The sequence below is a fragment of the Pelophylax lessonae genome, assembly GCF_965119305.1.
Source record: "Pelophylax lessonae genome assembly, chromosome: 8".
In the NCBI taxonomy this organism is placed as follows: domain Eukaryota; kingdom Metazoa; phylum Chordata; class Amphibia; order Anura; family Ranidae; genus Pelophylax; species Pelophylax lessonae.
In genome coordinates, this window is record NC_138775.1 from 56,185,352 (window position 1) to 56,207,302 (window position 21,951).

The following is a 21,951-nucleotide window of genomic DNA, read 5'->3' on the forward strand; positions in this document are numbered from 1 at the left end:
TCCAGTCACAGGTAGGGGGATGGACAAGACCTGCCAGACCGGACTGTGCTGTATGGCAGAGCTGTGTAAATTTCACAACTGGGTGGACAAATCCTTTGACAGGTAAAATAAATTCCTTAAGGCTCGGTTCACATATATGCGATGCAGGAATCCTGCAAATCCACTGCGGGTTCCTGATTCGCATTCAAATCGCAGGCAGTTCACACTGCCATATGCAAATCGCTGGGGGTGTCAATACGAAGTTAACGACACCCTCAGATCAGTTTGCATATCGCAGTGTGAACTGACAGTTTGGACATGAATCGGATCGCATTGGTGTGAACCCCCATGCGATCCGGTTCTGCTGCGGATTTAAAAAAGGGTCCTTTGCGTGTTCTGTCTGAAGCAGATGCGAATTCAGCCATACAATTTGCCATCACTTCCTTTCTATCTGGGACCCTGTCACTTAGAGATCAGAGGAAAGTTCAGCAATATAAAACCTGAGAACGTTTTGAACTGATACCATCTCTATCCAAAACTTAAAGCAAAGTCAATGACTGGCTGTTTGTTGCAGCAGCTAGAACCATGCTCCAAATAACCATAGCCATTCACAGGTATATTTCAGTAAAGGTAAGCAGAGTCCAGGGTTGTATACAACAGTACTCAATAATACGGAGGTTTGAGGTACAAAGTTGCTTCAGAAGTTCTATGAAATGAAACCTATGTGTCATCTTTTTGCTTTTTGTTTCCAGGTTGCTTGCTTTATTCGTGTCCCTTCTGAGGTGGTTAAGCAGAGAGCACAAGTGTCCCCGTCCTCCACCACCTTCCAGATGTTTGCCGCTACGCTGCGCCAAGAGGTGAGTTTTGACAATACTTCAGAGGATTTCTGATAAGGCTGATGTACAAAGACCTATTTCTGATGCCACAATTTGGGCAGATCCTGTGAAAATGTTGGTGTCAAAGCAAAAGTAAATAAATATAACTATACATTAGAGTGTAACTTAAAGCGGAGTTCTGGCCTCAAAAATGACTTTGGGCCATCCGCTTGCTAACATTCACCTGAAAAAGAAATGGATAATGACGATTTTTTTTTCTTTACTTACCTTTCTTCCACTTCCTCCCTCCGCGGCCCGCGGCGTCACTTCCTGCTGGCTCCCAGGAATCAATGCGCCTGCACCAGCCCTGCTCGTCAGTTCCGGTGCAGGCGTGTCATTCCCTGCTAAACAGTGATGATCGGGGCCGGTGCTTCCTTTTTTTTTTTAATATAAATTCTTTATTTAGGCTTAAAGGAATCCCACAATATAATATAAAAAATAGAATGGAAGGAATATATGACAGCTGATTATGATCAAGTAAGACCGGCCATTACAGAACACAACGCTAAAAGTGACCAGGAGCTGAGAACATTCGTCAGTAAAGCCTAGTCGGGCCAACAGATGCCGGCTTCTGATGCCTTGCTCGGTGCTCTGTCTGGCTTCACAGTGCCTCCGGTAGCAGCTTTCTCAACATGGGGACACTGTCTTCACATCTACCAAAGGGGAGAGCTCCTCCCTCTTTACTCTACTGGCCCATCTGCTGATCAGCTGACTTTCTCCTAGACTCTAGTTTCCTCCTCCCGACATGGATCTGCTTGGAGAAATGGGTGGAGCGCTATGCCAGTACCAGTGAGTGCTCACACAGACAGTGTCTCCTGTCCCGACTGACATGGTGCCTGTAATTAGCGGGAACCCCCCCCCAGAGCGTACCACTATGTCCGGGACATAATCTCTCAGTCATTACCTAGAAGCGGCGGCGGGCAAGTGAGTGGGTGGCCCCCCCACAGTGGCGGAACACCAGGGCTCAGTTGCAAGAGTGACTGCTGCGACCCTGGTAGTTTCGCCACTTCCTACACAAACCCATTGAAAATGAAAATGTTTCCCACCATGACCATACGCTTATCTTCCATATAGCACACAGCAAATATACAAACCATTTTCCAAATCTCCGTCCCTCAACTTCCTTTGAGGTTCAGAAATGCATACAGGGTTCATTAATGAGAAGTTGCCAGCTATTCTAAATGATACAGGATAGGTTCCTCTCAAATAGGCAGCCATGGCTTGGTTATAGCTCCCTCCAATCAACACGTTATTTGGAACTCTAGGCCTCATTCTTAGATCCATCTAATTTGCTTCTGAAAGTCTCTGGGCTTTTTTGTGCTTCCATCTTTTACCCCCTTTTTCTCTCTTTCTCCCCTGCTTGCCTATATTCTCTTCCTCTCTTTCGTTCTTTGTTCCTCTACTCTTTTATAGAGGGATTGGATCTCACCCACTCCCTCTTGTTATGGTCAATACGCTTAGCCTTATTGCTGAGGAATTAGCTATGCACATAGAACGACAAACCTACCTTCACTGCCATTTTGTTACAGCACCCTTTCAGTGTGAAGTCCTGCTCTGAGATCCGTAATGGCTACCCTTGACATGCAATTAAGTCCTTCCTTAACTGTAATATTCACATGTCCTATATGATTGTGTTCAACAATTATGTATTTAAATTCTATTATCTTTAGGTACATAATTTGTAAACCAATGTTATGCAGCCTTTGGTCCAAATCGATCAACTTCTTATTAATAAAAAAAATTTGAGGCGGACAAAGTGACAGGTTCTCCTGACAGTTCATCCTCCAACTCCCACCTACTCCAGACTTTTGCTGCGATACCCCACTGCTTCCATTTATGGGGGAGTATGCTACTATCCCCGCCCTCCCAGGATGCAGTGCTCAGGCCAGAGTGGCCAATTTCATGCTTCTTTGAGGAGAATACAACACCAATGCAAATCTAGTAGCAAATTTTTATAGATGCAAATCGAATTCCGTAGCATTTCCATGTATCCAACCAGCAACCACACCTTGTAAAATTTGGGGAGAGGAATATTCACTGCAGGGCAGAGTATTTTAGAAGATGACTCTTGATTCTGTAGAAGTGTACCTTTTTAATACAGCAGAGACCTGCTTGTGCATAGACATATGGGGGATCTGGTGTAGATGTGCATGGTAGCCAATCAGCTTCTAACTTCAGCTTGTTCAATTAAGCTTTGACAAAAAAAAAACCTGGAAGCTGATTGGTTTCTTTCCAGAGCTGCACAAGATCACCCCCCCCCCCCCCCCCAGTTTTAGTAAATCAACCCCATGGTGTCTTGTTCTTATGGTCTCATCTGCTGCCTTTACTTTGCAGGGTATAAGGGGCCTATATCGAGGATATAAAAGCACAGTACTGAGAGAGGTAAGTCATTGTATTTGCATACTGTGATAGAGTTTATTAAGGCTGTTAAAGTAAACTGCTCATTAACCACATGGTTCAAACTGGCCATATGATAAAAAACACACATCAGAAGTATATATCTACATTGAAAGCTGTATAGCAAATCAATCAGTAGATTCAAAGATACAAGCAGTGGAAGCTGATTTTTATCTCAAGCTTCGCCTTGCTACCTCCTCTATTTGTCAAGGAGACTTTCCATCACGTTAAAGAGAGAGGGGGTGGCCCCGAGGTCCATTTGAAAAAGTTGATATCTACATACAGTTTATTCTCAGTCTACACTCAAGGATCTAATGGAAGTTTTTATGACTACTCATGGCTCACTTTGCTTCCACCCATCCTAGAGCTCCTGCTCAGTGTTTACATTAGGGATTAGAAGGCTGCTGGTAGAGGGGTACAGGAGGAGCCAGCTTCTGAGTCAAAGCTGCAAAGGGGGAGCAGCTTAAAATAATTGTAATGTCTCATTTTTTTTTCTAAATAAACTTACTGCATACTTACCTGCTCTGTGTAATGGTTTTGCACAGGGCAGCTTGGATCCTCCTCTTCTGGGGCCCCTCTTCGCCGCTTCTTGCCCCTCCCGTCTAGTGCCACCACAGCAAGCAGCTTTCTATGGGGGCACCCGAGCCAAACTGCAGCTCCATGTGTCCAAGCAGTGGCAGTTGAGTTGCTAAATTAATGCTGGGAATGGAAGCAGGGGGAGCTGAGCTGCCAAGTCATTGCTCGGAGGGGAAGCAAGTGGAGCTCAGCTGCTAAGTTACTACTGGGAGGCAGGGGCAAAGGGAGCTGCGCTAGTAAGTCTCTGCTGGGGGGTGCAAGGGGAGCTGACCTGCTAAATTACTGCTGGGAGGAGAAGTAGAGGGATGCTGAGCAGCTAAGCCATTGCTGGGATTAGAAACAGGGGACCTGAGCTGACAAATCATTGCTGAGAGGTGAAGCAGGGGTAGCTGAGCTGCTGAATTACTGGTGGAAGTGGGAAGCGGGGGCAGCTGAGCTGCCAGGTCATCGTTGGGAGGGTATTCAAAGTTAGCGAGCTACTGAATACTGCCTGGAGGGGGGAGCTGAGACTTTAGTGCTTTTGCTGGGAGCTTGGAGGAGGAATTGCTCTATAGTGCCTGTAGGTACAGAGGTAAGTGAAGTTTTAAAACGTATTTACTGCTTGTTAAAACATTTAAATACTTAAATGTTTATATAGCCTAGTTCATTTTAATAAGCCAGCTCATGGTTGAGCTTGTTAGCAACCGAAAAAGACAGATCTATACGTTTTTGGTGGAGCAGTTTTTTATATTAAATAAGCCAATAGAGGATAATCCTGTCATGATTTTAAAGCCTAGCAAACACGTGTTTTTTCTATCAGATTTCATCAACATTTGGATATAATACAAAGGCGTACAAGTCACTCAGACTTACCCTAGACCTCAGAAATTAATGAATACCTTTTCATGCCAATGAAAGGTGATTTTGCATACCAACAAATGGGCGAAATTACTAACTCCAGCCCAGCTCAGCTCTCTTATAAAAATCACCCTGACATATGTCAGCGGAGTAATTAATTTTCCAGCAGCGATAAAAAGATCACAATGCGACCTTTCCGAGGTGTGTTTGCCGCACAAAATGGCAGCACTTTGTATGGTATTTAATTGGGGTCCTTTCTATTCTGTGTACTCATAAAAGAACCTTCAAAAATGATTCCTTATGAAATATTTGCTAATTTCCAGATAGCAGTCAGCGGAATGAAAACAATTATTGATGTGGGAGATGAGGATTTTCTCATCTTGAGATAAACGTGCACTTTGCTTATTAGGTAGGAGGTTGGATGCTATTTCTTGTTGATTAGGCTTGTGTATACAGTATTTTCTATTATTGAACAATATTTTCATGCAAAGCAGGTAAGAAGCCATTGTGTCTTTTCTTTTAATTTTTAAATTCTGCCAGGGTAGAGTTTTAAAGGGACTCTGTCGCTAAAATGGAACCTTGAAAAAAGTTCCCCTGCAAAGAAAACGGTAGTACCTCTCTAGCTGTCTGCCCTGCTAATCTCTCTCTGTACTGAAGATAAATTGATGTCTGAAGAATTAGCAGGATCCACACTTCTGGGGCATTTTTGGTGCCCTGTCACCCTGTGCACACAGTTGTTCCTTTCCCTGATGCCTATTGATGTAGGGGCTGGCAGGAGAAGCCTCTGAGCACTGCGGGGGAACAGGCACCCAACAGTCTCTGCCGTGTCAAATTCTGAAGATTCTTTTGGTGGGAGCTTAATACTGTGGAAATCAGAGGCACATGCACCAGGAGAGGCAATTTGACTGTCTTCTTTGCAGGGGGCAATAAAGCTGAGCTGCTGATAGAACAGCTTCACGGAGTTCAGTGTTTTTGCTGTGAAATTTGAGGATGAATTGCTCCTTAGCAAATGCAGCTACAGAGGTGAGGGAGGGCTTGTTTTAAAGCGCATCTGCTTATTTTTAAGGGCCACTGTATATGGTTAAGTTTTGTCCCACGGGCTGAACTGGAGAGAATCAGTTAATTTCTTCTGCATACTACACTGTTAAAAAAAAAAATTAAAGGAATACTTTGAAAACACATCAGATCTCAATGGGGAAAAATATAATGCTAGATATCTATACTGATATGAACTGGGTAATGTGTTGGGAACGAAAGGATGCCACATCGTTTGATGGAAATGAAAATTATCGACCTACAGAGGGTTGAGTTCAAAGACACTGTGAAAATCAAAGTGAAAAAATAATACAGGCTAGTCCATTTTGCTGAAATGTCATTGCAGCAACTCAAAATGGTACTCAGTAGTTTGTATGCCCCCCCCACGTGCTTGTATGCATGCCTGACAACATCCGGGCATGCTCCTAATGAGACAACGGATGGTGTCTTTGGGTATCTCCTCCCAGATCTAGACCAGGGCATCGCTGAGCTTCTGAACAGACTGGGGTGCAACCTGGTGGCGTCATATGGACCGAAAAAATAATGTCCCAGAAGTGTTCTATTGGATTTAGGTCAGGCGAGTTTGGGAGCCATTCAATCGTATCCATTCCTTCAGGAACTGGCTGCATACTCTCGCCACATGAGGCTGGGCATTGTCGTGCACCAGGAGGAACCCAAGACACACTGCACCATTGTAGGGTCTGACAATGGGTCCAAGGATTTCATCCCAATACCTAATGGCAATCACGGTGCCATTGTCTAGCCTGTAGAGGTCTGTGCGTCTCTCCAGGGATATGTCTCCCCAGGCCCACTACCAAACTGGTCATTCTGAACAATGTTTCAGGCAGCAAAACATTCTCCTCAGCTTCTCCAGACCCTTTCACGTCTGTCACATGGGCTCAGGGTAAACCTGCTCTCATCTCTGAAAAGCACAGGGTGCCAGTGGCAGACCTGCCAATTCTGTTGTTCAATGGCAAATGCCATTTGAGCTCTATGGTGCTGGGCAGTGATCACAGGGCCCACTAGAGGACGTTGGGCCCTCAGGCCACCCTCATGAAGTCTGTTTCTGATTGTTTGTTTGGTCAGAGACATTCACTCCAGTGGAGGTCATTTTGAAGGGCTCTGGCAGTGCTTTTCCTGTTCCTCCTTGCACAAAGAATCAGATGCCGGTCCTGCTGATGGGTTAGGGACCTCCTGCGGCCCTGTCAAGCTCTCCTAGAGTAACTGCCTGTCTCCTGGAATTTCCTCCATGCTCTTGAGACTGTGTTGGGATACACAGCAAATCTTCTGGAAATGGCACGTATTGATGTGCCATGCTGGAGGAGTTGGACTGCCTGTGCAACCTCTATAGGGTCCAGGTGTCGCCTCATGCTACCAGTAGTGACACTGACCCTAGCCAGATGCAAAACTAGTGAAAAACAGTTGAAAAAGATGAGTAGGGAAAAAATGTCAGTGGTCTCCACCTGCAAAACCATTCCTGTTCTGGAGGGCGTCTTTGTTGCCCATCTAGTGCACCTGTTGTTAATTGCATTAATACCAAATCAGATAAAACTGATTAACAACCCCCTCTGCTACTTAACTGACCACATCAATATTTCAGGAGTTTAATTAACTTGATTCTATACTCTGAATAAAAAGTGTTCCTTTAATTTTTTTGAGCAGTGTATAAGGCAATTTTCACAACTGGCTATTATATTGTAACACTACCTGAGAACAGTGGCTCTGCACAAGAGTAAATGCAAAATGCTTGCAGGACTACTCATGGCTTTAATTTTGTCCAACTCAACAAGAGTCAGTCAAATTCAAGCCATCTGTGGGACCTTTAAGCAGAGTTCCAGTCCCCCAAACCCTTTTTTTTTTAAAAAGACTCCTCTGTACATTACCATGTATAATATGTCATATGCATGGTCATTTTAGTTTGTTAAAATATTTGATTACTAACCAGATCTTAGGAGCAGGCAGTTTCTGTTTTTTGCTGTGGGCATCTGAAGCCCTCTTCTCTTCATTTCTGGGATTTCGGTGCAGCTGGTTGTCCAGCATGCTCCTCTCAATCTCGCGCCTGCTCAGTAATGCCAGACTGGACCTAAGCAGTAATGCTCCACTTCCTTCCAGCAGATGCAGTTCTTCGAGAATGGCACCTAACTCCTCCCGTTCGCGTAATTTCTGGTCTGGAAATAATGTGAGATTTCGTCAAGAGGCGATTCACAAGGACTCCTGGGATACATGACGCCGCTATTCCAAGAGCCCTTGCCAATTGCCTAGTGACGTAAATGCCTTGGCGGCCACAGCCGGAAGTGCTGCTAAAGAGGAAAAAAGATATTTACGTCCAAAAAAAAATTACCATTGGTAAAAGCATTCTCAATGGTGATCAGGCTATAAATGTTTATAACCTGATCGCTTTAAGGTATCTTTAAAACTAGAATACTGCCAGCCACGCATACAAGCTCAGGGTGCTGAATTATTTTTGCTTGTATGAGTGAACTTGCAAGTGTGTGCCCAAGGACATAGGACGGTGCACCAACCTGTCTTGGGTTAAAACAATATTGGCCCAGAACATCAATCATGGCCAATCCATTTCTCCCCACGCAGGTTCAGCCATGCAGAATTTTTGGAGACATTGATGCAGAAATCTAAAAAAAATCTTTGGGGTTCAGAATTTTTTTTTTTTTTTACAATCTATTTTCCTGGCCAAATGTCTTTTCTTCATCAGAGAGGGTATTCCCTATTTGAGCCTACCATGATTGAAGAAATTTAGAACAGCACACTAATGCAGCTGAGTACTTGGGAGCTTTTGATACAACGTCTGAATTTTAGTTGGCATCATGCAAAATAGGCTTGGAACCATTTAGCAATATAATTGCAAGTTTAAAGAATGGCTTCAAACTCCAGAAACAAGTGTTACACATCCCATATAATGGATGATTATGCCAGGGTTGAGTCTGAATTATTTAGTTTTCATTTTATGCTTCTCTTAATTAGGTCTTATAATGTTTCCAGTAACAAAAAGGTTCACACAGATTAGCTGGAGTTGAATTAAAGTGTCAGTAACACGTTGCTGATAATTGCATGCAAACACTTTGACAAATACAGTTGTGCAATTACTGAGGGCAGAGCCTGCAATGATCAGAATCAAAGCAGTATTGGGTTGAACTTTATTTTTCAAGCAAATTAAGATTTTAGAAATTAAATGAGGTGACCGGGATTTGTTAAATAAAGGACAGCACTGGCCAAACAGTGAAATACACAGCATGCAAAACACGTACGGTAAATCATTTTTTTTGTTATTTTTTAATCTGCTATAAGATTTGTAAGTTAATGCATATTCTCTTGTCATCCACCTATATCTATATGGCATAAAGGAAAGTAACTACATATTTTATAGTGAGCAGTTCTACAGATGCTTACTGTCTCTGTTCGTTAACTGATAAACATGAAAGTTTTAGTGACATCAATGCTGAACTCTCTTCCTACTGTAAGCTTGTCTAAGGCCCTCCACCTTCCACCCCTCAGCTCACCTTACAGGCACTCCAACAAGCCTGTTTGAAAGTCTGGCTGCTATAGCTGTATACAAAGGTGGATTTAAAGGGAATTTACTTGGTGAACTCGAAAAAAAAGAATGGTTTTAAATGTATACATTAATTTAAAGATGACTTTAGTCTGGAGTCATCCATGTAATGCAGTGAAGATGGCTAGGTGTTCAGTCACTGGACTGGGATCCTGGATGTATTTCCCATAAAGAATTTTCAGTTCTGCTCAACTTTGATGACCATTAAAAAGCAACTGATGGTGTCACACGTCAACCAAACAATCTCAACCAAACTATTTTGGAACTAGAAAGAAATCTTCCAAGTGTATTTAGAAGTGGTGACTCACAAACATCTGCAGGAAACACTACCATTAAAGTCTACTAGGGATCGACCGATTATCGGCAAAGCCGATATATTGAGGGCCGATATGCAATTTCCCCGATATATCAGAAGGTGGCCGATATTACCGATATTAAAAAAAGTGCTTGTACCGGAGTGATGCCTGCAGCTAGAGGCATCACCCCAGTGCCGGTGTCCATAGCTGATGGTCGGCTGTCTTGTAATAACAACCGATGCGACTGAGAAGCCGCTCGGCTGTCATTACAAGGAGCGGGAGGGGACACACCCTCCTGCTGCCCTCCGCGGCTCACCCGGGCAACCAGGCTGCACGGCTGCCAAAGGGTCTCCATGCAAAAACCCGGAAGTGATGTCATGACATCACTGCTGGGTACTGGCGCCAGATTAAAAAAAATTACAGCATTCAAAACAGTCAAACTTGGCGTTTTGAATGCTTTTAAGTGCAGAGGAGAGGTTTGGAGTCTTTTAGACCCCCAGATCCCTCCACAAGAGTACCTGTCAAGTAAAAAAAATAAAAAACATTATTTTATTTTTTTTAAATGTACGAAAATATCGGCCGATACCGATAGGTGATGACCAAAATATCGGTATGACAAAACAATCTCGGTCGATCCCTAAAGTCTACAACACAATTGAGTACTGCCACAATTAAATACATTTTTTCTTTTTGCATGAACAGTTAAATTTTACAAGCTTTGGGTGGCCTACCTAATTTTTTTAAGGTCCAAGCAATACTGTAATTGTGCACTAATAGAGCTACAATCACCTTAAAAAACATGTGTCTAACAGAAGGCCCACGGGCCGAATCCGGGCCACCAGCCTATTTTTATGTGGCCCTCGCACCTCTCCTGCAGCTGCGGCACCGCCCTCGTGCCCGCCTCTACCTTATCTCAGCAGTCGGCAGCAGAAAGGAGGAAAGAACTCCTCTGCCAGATCATGTGCTTCTCAGTGCTGCCAGGGAATAGCTCGTCTCTGCCTCCCCCCCATCTCAGCAGTCGGCAGCAGAGAGGAGAACAGAACTTCTGCAGATCCTGCGCCTCTCTATGCAGCCATAGCATAAGGGCATCCATAATGCTAATATGGCCCACAATGAAATTGAGATTAACATCCCTGCCCTAAACATTGAAGTCTATAAAAGCTAAAAAGAACAGGGATGTTTGGCATTTGAACCCAAAATCAGAGGAATACTCAAGGGACTTGGTTAAGAACAATAGTCACAGAAGTATACCAACAAGGACCAAACACTTCATCCCAACCCTTCTCATTTTTTACAAACAATGCTTTACTGCTTTCTGTGTCCCCTTAGGTGAACATGCATGTATTAAATGCAAATTTCCCCTGTGGAGACAGAGCAGTAAAAACCTCAAGGGTTTTAACTCTTTTTGCTTGAACCTATACTAAAAACAATGTTTTGCTTCCACTTTAATATAACTATCCAAGACTACGAGCCCAATGATCTACATTACCGCATTTCTGACTTTTGCGTTCCTCTGATTTGTCAAATAATTCTGCCCATTTAGGAGGGGGGAACATCTGTCAGAATGGCATTGTTCTGGCTTCATGGGAAAAATAAGTTATGTTTGGAATTTTTCCATTAAACAAATGTTGTAAGTTTTAAGCAGATGTCCTAAATAGACACTATTATTAATCGGAAATTTTACACGAGAGGAAACCAAGCTCCTTGTCTAATCAACGTATTTATTTAACCGTTCGCCATAATCAGCTGGACCAGGGCATACCTTTATGTTTAAGTCCGACAGATAGTCTTTCCACGAGAACAAAGGAGTGAATTAAAATGAGAGATTTTATTAGCTTAGACCTCAAAAGCCACCTGTCTGCGTTCTTTCAATAAAACATTGTGTTTTTTGTCCTCATGCAGCTTATTTTGTAAAATGGATTAAGGGCGTAATGCATCTCCGGGTAATGACAACTGGGAAAGAGCAAGTTATGGGTTTCAGACCTAATACATCGAGTATTATGGTGTAATTTTTTGATTGTGGTTTGTAGAAAGGATGAAAGACTTTTTTGCTTCCCTTACTACGGCGGTGCAGTTTTAGATAATAAAAGACCCTAATTGTGGAAAAGTATGTGAAGCAAGCCTGGGCTGTGTCTGTGTAGGCCAAAGCAACAGGTTCTCTTTATTGCCTCTCCCTATCCAGTAGCACATACTCACATTTTCTTTGGCCCAGTGTCTTCAGCCCTGTTTAAGATGTTCTCTTCTGGTAGCTGAATGGAGTGGCGGGGAGTAAATAAATGTATGTAAATGATGGTATGTGTTGCTGGGGATGTAGTTAACAAAGGAGAAGTATGGACTTAGTAAAATAAATATATATATGTGTATAATATATATATATATATATATATTATACACACTACCTTTAAAAAGTTTGGGTTCACTTAGAAATGTCCTTTTGAAAGAAAAGCACTTTTTTTTTTTTAAATGAAGATAACATTAAATTAGTCAGAAATACAGTCTAGACATTGTTAATGTGGTAAATGACTATTCTAGCTGAAAATGGCTGATTTTAATGGAATATCTACATAGGTGTACAGAGGCCCATTTCCAGCAACCATCGCTCCTTTGTTCTTATGGTACATTGTGTTAGCTAATCGTGTTAAAAGGCTGATTAATGATTACAAAACCTTTGCAATTATGTTAGCAAAGCTGAAAATGGTTGTGCTGATTAGAGAAGCTCTAAAACTGGCCTTCCTTTGAGCTAGTTGAGTATCTGGAGTATCAGCTTTTGTGGGTTCGATTATACTCTCAACATGGCCAGGAAAAGAGAACTTTCTTCTGAGAACAGCACAAACGGGCTCTAACAAGACTAGAAAGAGAAGGCTCTAGTTTGAGAAATAGACGCCTCACAGGTCCTCAACTGGCAGCTTAATTAAACGGTACCCGCACAACGCCAGGCTCAACGTCCACAGTGAAGACGCGACTCCGGGATGCTGGCTTTCTATGCAGAGTGGCAAAGAAAAAGCCTTATCTAAACTGGCCAACAAAAGGAAAAGATTAGGATGAGGATAAGATGTTATGCAATCTAAGTTTGAGGTGTTTGGATCACACACAAGAACATTTGTGAGACACAGAACAAGTGAACAGATGCTGGAGGAGTGCCTGACGCCATCTGTCAAGCATAGTGTAGGTAATGTGATGGTCTAGGGCTGCTTTGGTGCTGGTAAAATGGGGGATTTGTAAAATGTAAAAGGGTTTTTGAATATAGAAGGCTATCACTTCATTTTGCAAAGCCATGCCATACCCTGTGGACAGCGCTTGATTGGAGCCAATTTCCTCCTATAACAAGACAATGACCCAAAGCACACCTCTAAACTATGCAAGAACTATTTAGGGAAGAAGCAGTCAGCTGGTTTTCTGTCTGTAATGGAGTGGCTAGCACAGTCATCAGATCTCAACCCTATTGAGCTGTTGTGGGAGCAGCTTGACCGTATGGTACGTAAGAAGTGCCCATCAAGCCAATCCAACTTGTGGGGAGGTGCTTCAGGACGCGTGGGGTGAAATTTCCTCAGATTACCTCAACAAATTGACAGCTAGAATGCCAAAGGTCTGCAAGGCTGTAATTGCTGCAAATGGATAATTATTTGATGAAAGCAAAGATTGAAACACTAAATTATTATTTCAAATAAAAATCATTATTTCTAACCTCATAAATGTCTTGACTGTATTTTGATTCATTTTTCAACTCATTTGATGAATAAAAGTGTAGGAGTGCAGTGTTATTTTTCTGCCACACATAGCTTTTGCTTTTAGGCCAAAAAGTAGTTCAATTTTGGTCTCATCTGACCAGAGCACCTTCTTCCACATGTTTGCTGTGTCCCCCACATAGCTTCTCGCAAACTTCAAATGGGACTTCTTATGACTTTCTTTCAACAATGGCTTTCTTCTTGCCACGCTTTCTAAAAGGCCAGCTTTGTGGAGTGCATGACCAGTAGTTGTCCAATGGACAGATTCTTCCACCTGAGCTGTGGATCTCTGCAGCTCCTCCAGAGTTACCATGGGCCTCTTGGCTGCTTCTCTGATTATTGCTGTCTTTGCCTGGCCTGTTAGTTTAGGTGGGCGGCCATGTCTTTATAGGTTTGCAGTTGTGCCATACGCTTTCCATTTTTCGGATGATGGATTGAACAGTGCTCCGTTAGATGTTCAAAGCTTGGGATATTTTTTTTTATAACCTAATCCTGCTGTAAACTTCTCCACCACTTTATCCCTGATCTGTCTGGTGTGTTCCTTGGCTTCCAAGATGCTGTTTGTTCACTAAGGTTCTCTTGAGGGCTTCACAGAACTGCTGTATTTATACTGAGATTAAATTACACACAGGTGAACTCTGTTTACTAACTAGGTGACTTCTGAAGGCAATTGTTCCAGTAGATTTTAGTTAGGGGTATCAGAGTAAAGGGGGCTGAACACAAATAAATGCCACACTTTTTAGATATTAATTTGTAAAAAAATTGAAAACCGTTTATCATTTTCCTTCCAGTTTACTATTCTGTTCCACTTTGTGTTGGTCTATCACATAAAATCCCAATAAAATACATTTACGTTTTTGGTTGTAACATGACAAAATGTGGAAAATTTGGAAAGGGGTGTAAATACTTTTTCAAGGCACTGTAGCTTGGAATAAACATCCACCCAGAGGTTAATGGCACACTGAAGGAGCTAACCATTGTGCCAGAGTTGGATATTCCAAGCAGCTGGAAGCAAGATTTCTCTTAAAAATTGGAAGAATTTTAGATTTATGAATGTGTGGTAGTCTATGTCCGTATTTGAGGCGTGTTAAGTGTTCAGAAAAGCAGACTCATCCTTTGGGTCATTACAGGGTCAAAGCCTATCCTGAATTTACATCCTTGTACATAAGGCAGTATGCAGTAAAGCAAAAAATAACCACCCCCAACATACCAACAGGTCCTCTTTAACCTCAGCGTTGAATGCCAAGAATATTACCCTTCTAAATTAGCCTTTGGTTAATTGCCATTCTTGTTAAACTGTAACCCAATCCTGTTAAACATCGGTCATACCCAAACATTTCATTGAGGCTGCTGGGAATAGAACTGGTTGGTCTGTGCAGTATATCCCTACCAGAGCTGTGTGGGTGGCCTCTGGAAAAAAAAAGCAGGTGCTCTTTTTTTTTTTTTTATTTTTTTTTTGGCTTACTACAATTAAATCATAAGCTGACTGCAGGCTTTTAAATCACGAAATCACATTAGCCGAGAGGTGCTACTCACTTTGGACAACAGTGTCCCATGATACTTAAATGTCACCTGAACTTTGGGAAAGGTATTAGTGACATGTTTCATCCGTGTTATAATGACATGACTCCAGTCACTTTGAACTGGAGTTCGCAGTGTTCAGTATTTACTAGACATGGGAGTAAGTCACACATGTGCAAGTCACAAGCAAGTTTCAAGTCTTATGCCCCATACACACTTGCAGATTATCTGAAGACTTTTGTCTGCAGACTTACCTTTTCTATGTAGTGCAAGGGCTGCCGGATTGCATACAAATTGAAAGTGTTTAGGTTTGACCTCATATTATATGGTTTTGGTAAGTCTGCAGACAAGTCTTCAGATAATCTGCACGTGTGTATGGGGCATTAACCTTCAAGTCTCAAGCAAGTCCCAAGTTACTGTGGCGAAAAGCAAGCAAGTCAAGTCGAGTCCCTGCTAGAAGTCAAGCAAGTCAAGTCAAGTCATTATTTTGGTCAAGTCACAAATCAAGTCAAAATACTGATCTACCCCAATTTTCACCTTTTAAATCAGTTAAAAGTCAGTGGTCAGAAAAGGTTGTGTTTTATTTTCAACATTAACAAAACTGCTTAGTGCTTTTTTCTTGGCATATTAAAGAAACACTTTGAATGCCCAAACAGCTCAAAATCCTTTGTCCGGTCATGTTTCAACACCACAGTCACTAAAAACATGTTAAGTATTTCCATTGTCCTAAAAATCAGAACTCACTGAGGTGTTTTAAGTGACTGTGGTGTCACAAACATAACAGGCACATTCATTTTGCTTTAACACATCTTGAGAAAATGCAAATATTTAATAACTTAAAAAAGTTAAGTCATTTGGAGTCATATGTCTCCAGTCAAAGTCAAGTCTCAAGTCATGAATACCAAGTCAAAGTCAAGCCGAGTCTTTTATTCATTTTAGTCAAGCAAGTCTCAAGTCCTCAAACTGGTGACTTAAGTCAAGTCATGTGACTCAAGTCCCCCACCTCTGGTATTTACAGCCACTGGCAATGCCACATAATATAATTAATTACCCCATAGGCAATATTTGCTGTGTTCCAGAGTAAAGCTGGCCATATGCTGATCGAAGTTCAGAAGGGGCTGACCAGATTTTGATCCTTATCTGGCTGTCCCTGCTCAACAGAAGTTTGTTTGACTGACTTCTAATGTAGGGACATTTTAGGAAACTTTCGAGAGCATCGGCTGCAGCCACCGATAAGTGTATTTTGACAGCTGCAGGTGCCACTGTCTGAATATAATGTCTGAAGGGAGGAAGATCTCCATCCACCTCATTTTTTATGTGAAATATTTATGAATATTCTACCAAATAGAATGAGTTTATGATATACGCCTGTAATCGCGCCAAAACAAGCTTCCTTACAGTAGATGTTTCTGCCAGCCTAGCCGAAAGATCCATCGTAGATGGGAATAATTTAAATTGGTATTCAACTCCTGCCATGTTTTTTTTTTTTTCTCCACTTACATGAAGTGCTTTGAGGCTCTCAAAAGTACCTATTCTCCGCACAATGAATCCAGCGTTAATCCACTGTTCGAGTGCCACACAATGGATCCCGTGCCCCCATCTTGGTCCTTCTCAGCTGGCTGCCTCTTCTGGGTGCAGGCAGCCAGCTCTGATCCTGCAGCCTCCTGGGAGATTTAATGTAAGTATTCCAGGAAGTTGCAGGACCCGGTACAGGTCATTGTGGCCTAGGCTGTAACAGCCTACCGACGAAGTCAACGCTACCCCTACCGATGAAGTCAACAATGGATGTGCCGATGTAACGTGTATAGGGGGCGGAGCCTGTCTGTCAGACGTCACATCCTCTCAAGTATTTGCGGAACTGCGAGTATCATTGCACTATCGAGTGCCGCTTTTGTATGTGTTTTTCTGCTCAAATAAATCCTCTATTCTTTAATCAGAGAGCATTAGATTATTTTTGCGATTATCTCTTCTATATTTGGGGTTTGCATTGAGGATTAATGGAGCCTGGTCCTGGATTATGTGCCGTTCTCTCTAGTGTGGTCGGGTCATCTATCCATTAAACCTTGAGGGGACTGCTGTATCTGACCCTTGGTGATTCTTGGGTCAGATAGTGAGGTGAGAGGCTATATTTTCTCGGTGGTGGATTTAGGAACACGTTCACGGAGGTGGTCAACATTGGATACATTTGTGATCACTGGGACTCTATTAATATACTTTCACATGAGTTTAATTATTTTACATTGGGTGTATCACTTGATGTATATCACTTGGATAATTTAATTTACTTTTTTTATTAATTATTGATGCATATCACTTGGATAATTTAATTCACTTCTTTGATTATATTTATTATCTGGCACAGCTCTTTTTGGTTTGATATTGTACTTTATTGTGGAGTGGAAACACAGTTGGTGTTAGCAGCCGGATACAGATAATTTGATTGGATTACTATATCACCATTATTATTTAAATCACTTTGATTTTTTTCCACAGTTAATTGCGCTGATAGTTTTCACGTTATTGTAATAGTGTCAGGGCTAATGGAAGGGGAGGGTGTTAAAGCGGAACTTAGACCCTTTCCACACTGGAAATAAAAGCAGGTGTTTAAACGCTCCTCAAACGCTTAGTAAAGCAGTATGCATATGATAAGGACAGCGCAGAGAGCTGTTCATGTTATCAAAACATTAAGCGTTTGCATCACGTCATATCGCTACACTTCACAAATTAAGCTACATGTTGAGTTTGGAAGGAGTTAAAGCATCTCAACTCCTTCCATTCAAGTCTATGGTAACACGCTATAAATGCGGTCGCATACTTTTGTGGTGTGTTTGCGGCGCTTTAAGCCTTGTTAACAAAAATAAAAAAAGCACCCCTATTTTTTTTTTTTTTTTAAGTGCGTCAAACATGCATAGAGCATTTAGGGAGCCTTTTTAACGCATGGTGAATGCACCTCAGTCACGCCGAACAATGCATATTAACGCTGTAGGTGCATTTATTTATCGTCAGTATTTTGAGCAAGTATGAATAAGGCCTTATTCCCTTTTGGGAGTTGAAGCGGAATTAAAGGCACAAATATTTACCTATGTGCCATTAGTCCAGAGTCTGCGAGATTCCTCACCTGCACTGGCATCTTTTCCCGAGTCCTTCCAAGTAACGGTCTTGGTTTTGATTGGGTGGTGTGGGATGACATCACTCCTGCACATGTGCGGTACTGCAGTCAACCCAGCACAAAGGCAGTGTTTAAACTGAGCTGCACATGCACAGCTCAGTGTACGTTCTGCAGGGGACTGCAAATAAAGAGACTGCCCGCTTGCAATTTTTAGTTTTTCGCCTTTTAGTTCCACTTCAATATGGCCGTATGCATGAGGCCTTAGTAATGAAAACGTTAATATTCAGATTCTAACAACCCCAGTTGAGACTGGTTCTCTTGAATGAAAGTCTAATTCCAATGCTGACAGAGTGTTGGGAGAAGTCATTGAGCAACAGGTGGACCGCACTGGTGTCCCCATCTCTGCAATATATATTTTACAGAGAAGAAAGCTCTGCTCTGCGTTGTCTCTTCTATCCCATTTCCAGGGCTGGAACATCTGCACACAGGCTATATATCTCCCCACAAGCATTCTTTCTGTATTAGGAGATGCAGGTGTTTACATTGTTGGCAACGGCTCGGAGTGCACATGAGGTTGTAATAACAAAACGCTATTGTTTGTTGGTTGAGGCTCTGCAAGTTGTCAGCTCAGGCTGCAAGTGCACCTGTCACTGTAAATGAACATTTCTTTGTTCAGGCTTACATTCCAGATACATTTAATACTTGTTATTTTTCTCTGTAATATTTAATTCCTGCAGGGTTCCAAGAACTCTGTAAATTTTTATATTGTTGTCTTTAAATGGTTTGAAGTGTAGTTAGCTATAGTTCTTGTTTTATATTAAAGTTGAACTCGGGACACAAAAACTTTTAATTTACCACTTAAAGTGGAGTTCCACCCTAAAATGACACTTCTGTCCATCTTCTTGGTCCGGGTCACCTTAAAAAGAAATGGATAATCGCATTTTTTTTTTATTTTTACTTACCTTGGATTAGAAGAAAATATACTTACCTTACTTCCTCTTGCTCCCCTCGGCGGCCACGGCCCGTCGTCACTTCCTGGCTTGCAATGATTCCTGGGAGCTGAACGTCATCGCTCCCAGGAATCAATGCGCCTGCACCGCCCCGACGTCAGTTCCGGTGCGCGCGTGCGTCATTCCCTTCTAAACAGCTTCTGGGCATGCCCAGAAGCTGTGCAGGGATGATGCTGCGGCACTGGAAGTGACGGCGGGGCCGGTGCAGTGCATCGTGGGACCGAAGAGGCCGGAAGAGGACGCAGAAGAGGATCGCGCTGGCTTCAAGCTGCCCACACCTGAGATGGCAGCGCTGGACAATACATTTTCAAGGTAAGTATTTCTTCTTGCAGGTAAGTGCAACCCGGGACAGTACAGAGGCTATCCATTGTGGAATGCACTAGCCCTGACTGTCCCGGGGGTATTTTTTATGTCTTTTTTTTTTTTTTTTTTTTTAGGTGGAACTCCGCTTTAAAGACCAGGCCTATTTCTGATATTTGTTGCCTCAGGAGAATAAAATGGCGGCCATTGCAATATTTTATGTCACACGGTATTTGCGCAGCGGTCTTTTAAACGCAATTTTATTTTGAAAAAATACACTTCACTGAATTAAAAAAACGAAACAGTAAAGTTTGTCCAATTTTTTTTTTTACGCAGAGTAAATAGATACAATATCAATACAAAAGTTAGTACACCCCTCACATTTTTGTAACAACACTGAAGAAATTACACTTTGCTATAATGTAAAGTAGTGAGTGTATAGCTTGTATAATAGTGTAAATTTGCTGTCCCCTCAAAATAACTCAACACACAGTCAATGTCTAAAACACTGGCAACAAAAGTGAGTACACCCCTAAGTGAAAATGCCCAAATTGGGCCCAAAGTGTCAATATTTTGTGTGGCCATCAATATTTTCCAGCACTGCCTTAACCCTTTTGGGCATGGATTTCACCAGAGCTTCACAGGTTGCCACTGGAGTCCTCTTCAACTCCTCCATGGTGACATCACGGATGGATGTTAGAGACCTTGCGCTCCTCCATCTTCTGTTTGAGGATGCCCCACAGATGCTCAATAGGGTTTAGGTCTGGAGACATGCTTGGCCCGTCCATCACCTTTACCCTCTGCTTCTTTAGCAAGGCAGTGGTTGTCTTGGAGGTGTGTTTGGGGTCGTTATGTTGGAATACTGGCCTGCGGCCCAGTCTCCGAAGGGAGGGGATCATGCTCTGCTTCAGTATGTCACAGTACATGTTGGCATTCATGGTTCCCTCAATGAACTGTAGCTCCCGAGTGCCGGCAGCAATCATGCAACCCCAGAGCATGACACTCCCACCACCATGCTTGACTGTAGGCAAGATACACTTGTCTTTGTACCCCTCACCCTGTTGCCGCCAAACACGCTTGACACCGTCTGAACCAAATAAATTTATCTTGGTCTCACAGGACATGGTCCCAGTAGTCCATGTTCTTAATCTACTTGTTCTCAGCAAACTGTTTGCAGGATTTCTTGTGCATCATCTTTAGAGGTGGCTTTCTTATAAAATGACAGCCATGCAGACCAATTTGATGCAGTGTGCGGCGTATGGTCTGAGCACAGACAGGCCTGTTCTGAGTGGAACCTGTCCTGTTAAACCACTGTATGGTCTTGGCCACCATGCTGCAGCTCAGTTTCAGGGTCTCATATATATTTATATACTCATGCCACTGCTTGCCTGCACATTTCTCCTCTCTTGATGAATACTCATGGATCCCTGCTGTCTCCTGTTACAGCCGCCCTCATCTAGCCCCCTCCATCTCTGCATCTCTCATTGGCCCTTCTATGACTCATCCCTCTCTCCTTTGCTGACAAACTCTGAGAGTGAGATAGGGAGCTGTGCATGATGTCATTAGCCTAGGCCCATGATGAGGGGAACCTTGGCACCCCAGATGTTTTGGAACTACATTTCCCATCATGCTAATGTACTCTGCAGTGTAGTTGAGCATCATGGGAAGTGTAGTTCCAAAACATCCTGGGGGTGCCAAGATTCACCATCACTGGCCTAAGCTAAAGACCAGACAAGAAAGGGAAAGTGGGCTGTATAAGGTATTTACTGGCAGAAAAAAAAAATGTTTTACTATCCAAAGTTAAAACAACAAGGGCAGAGGATTTAATATTCGATGGAAAGATGAAAAAATTACTGAAGAACTGCTTTAAGTTCCTCTTTAAAACAAAATGTTCCTATTGGTACAAAAAGGCACCTGTCCAATGCAAGTAAAGCAATAAAAGAATATCAAATATTCACTACCAGTGATCAAAGGTTCACAGGTGTAGGCACACTCGATCTTCTATTATCCACATAATAACCGTATATAAGAGATCAAATAAACTAAAACTGTATGATGAGAAATAATTATATGTACAGTGTGTGTGTGTATATATATATATATATATATATATATACTGTATAAGTTGTAAATAAATACAGACTATAGTGCTCTATCCAACAATACAAAGTGTTGGGGCTATATGGGGCAAGTTGAGTAAAATGAAATGTATAAGATTTAGAATTACTAGAATGTGGTGGGCAGATGCTCCAGGGGAACCCCACACGTTTGGTGGCCTCACTCCACTTCACCAGGGGCAGCTACTGTTAAAGTAAAACCTACCCACCGGAGACCCGGGCAGCAATAGCATCCTTACAGAGGTTCTTAACCTCCCCGAATCTATATCAAACTGTAAAGTGTATGTAAACCTTAACAATGAACTTCTATTATTTGGTCCCTTTTGGTTTGGTACATTTACAATTGGAAGCATTTTGTTATATCCGCTTAATAAGTGCAGTGTTGCCCTGCAGTGCCCCATAGTGGTAGGAATGCAAATTTCTCTTGTTTTGAGAACTGTATTGAGAAGTACAGGGTTACTTGAATTGTATTCCAGGATTTACTTGTTTTCAGCTGAGCTTGGGAGAACTCCGAAATCTTTCATCATAATCCTCATGTTTTATGGTTGGAATACCATGTCAAATATCTTATCTATCATTGTAAAGGAACGTATTCCACACTCCTTTTTT

The 21,951-nt window shown here is 42.3% G+C and overlaps 1 protein-coding gene across 1 annotated transcript in view; it reads left to right on the forward strand.

Moving 5' to 3' along the window:
* SLC25A26 (solute carrier family 25 member 26) overlaps positions 1-21,951 on the forward strand; it is a 243,915-nt gene that overhangs the window by 54,076 nt on the left and 167,888 nt on the right. Inside the window, exons 4-5 of the mRNA XM_082266005.1 lie at positions 732-836; positions 3,189-3,236. Coding sequence (XP_082122131.1) covers positions 732-836; positions 3,189-3,236 — 153 coding nt within the window. The remainder of the gene's footprint in view (positions 1-731; positions 837-3,188; positions 3,237-21,951) is intronic.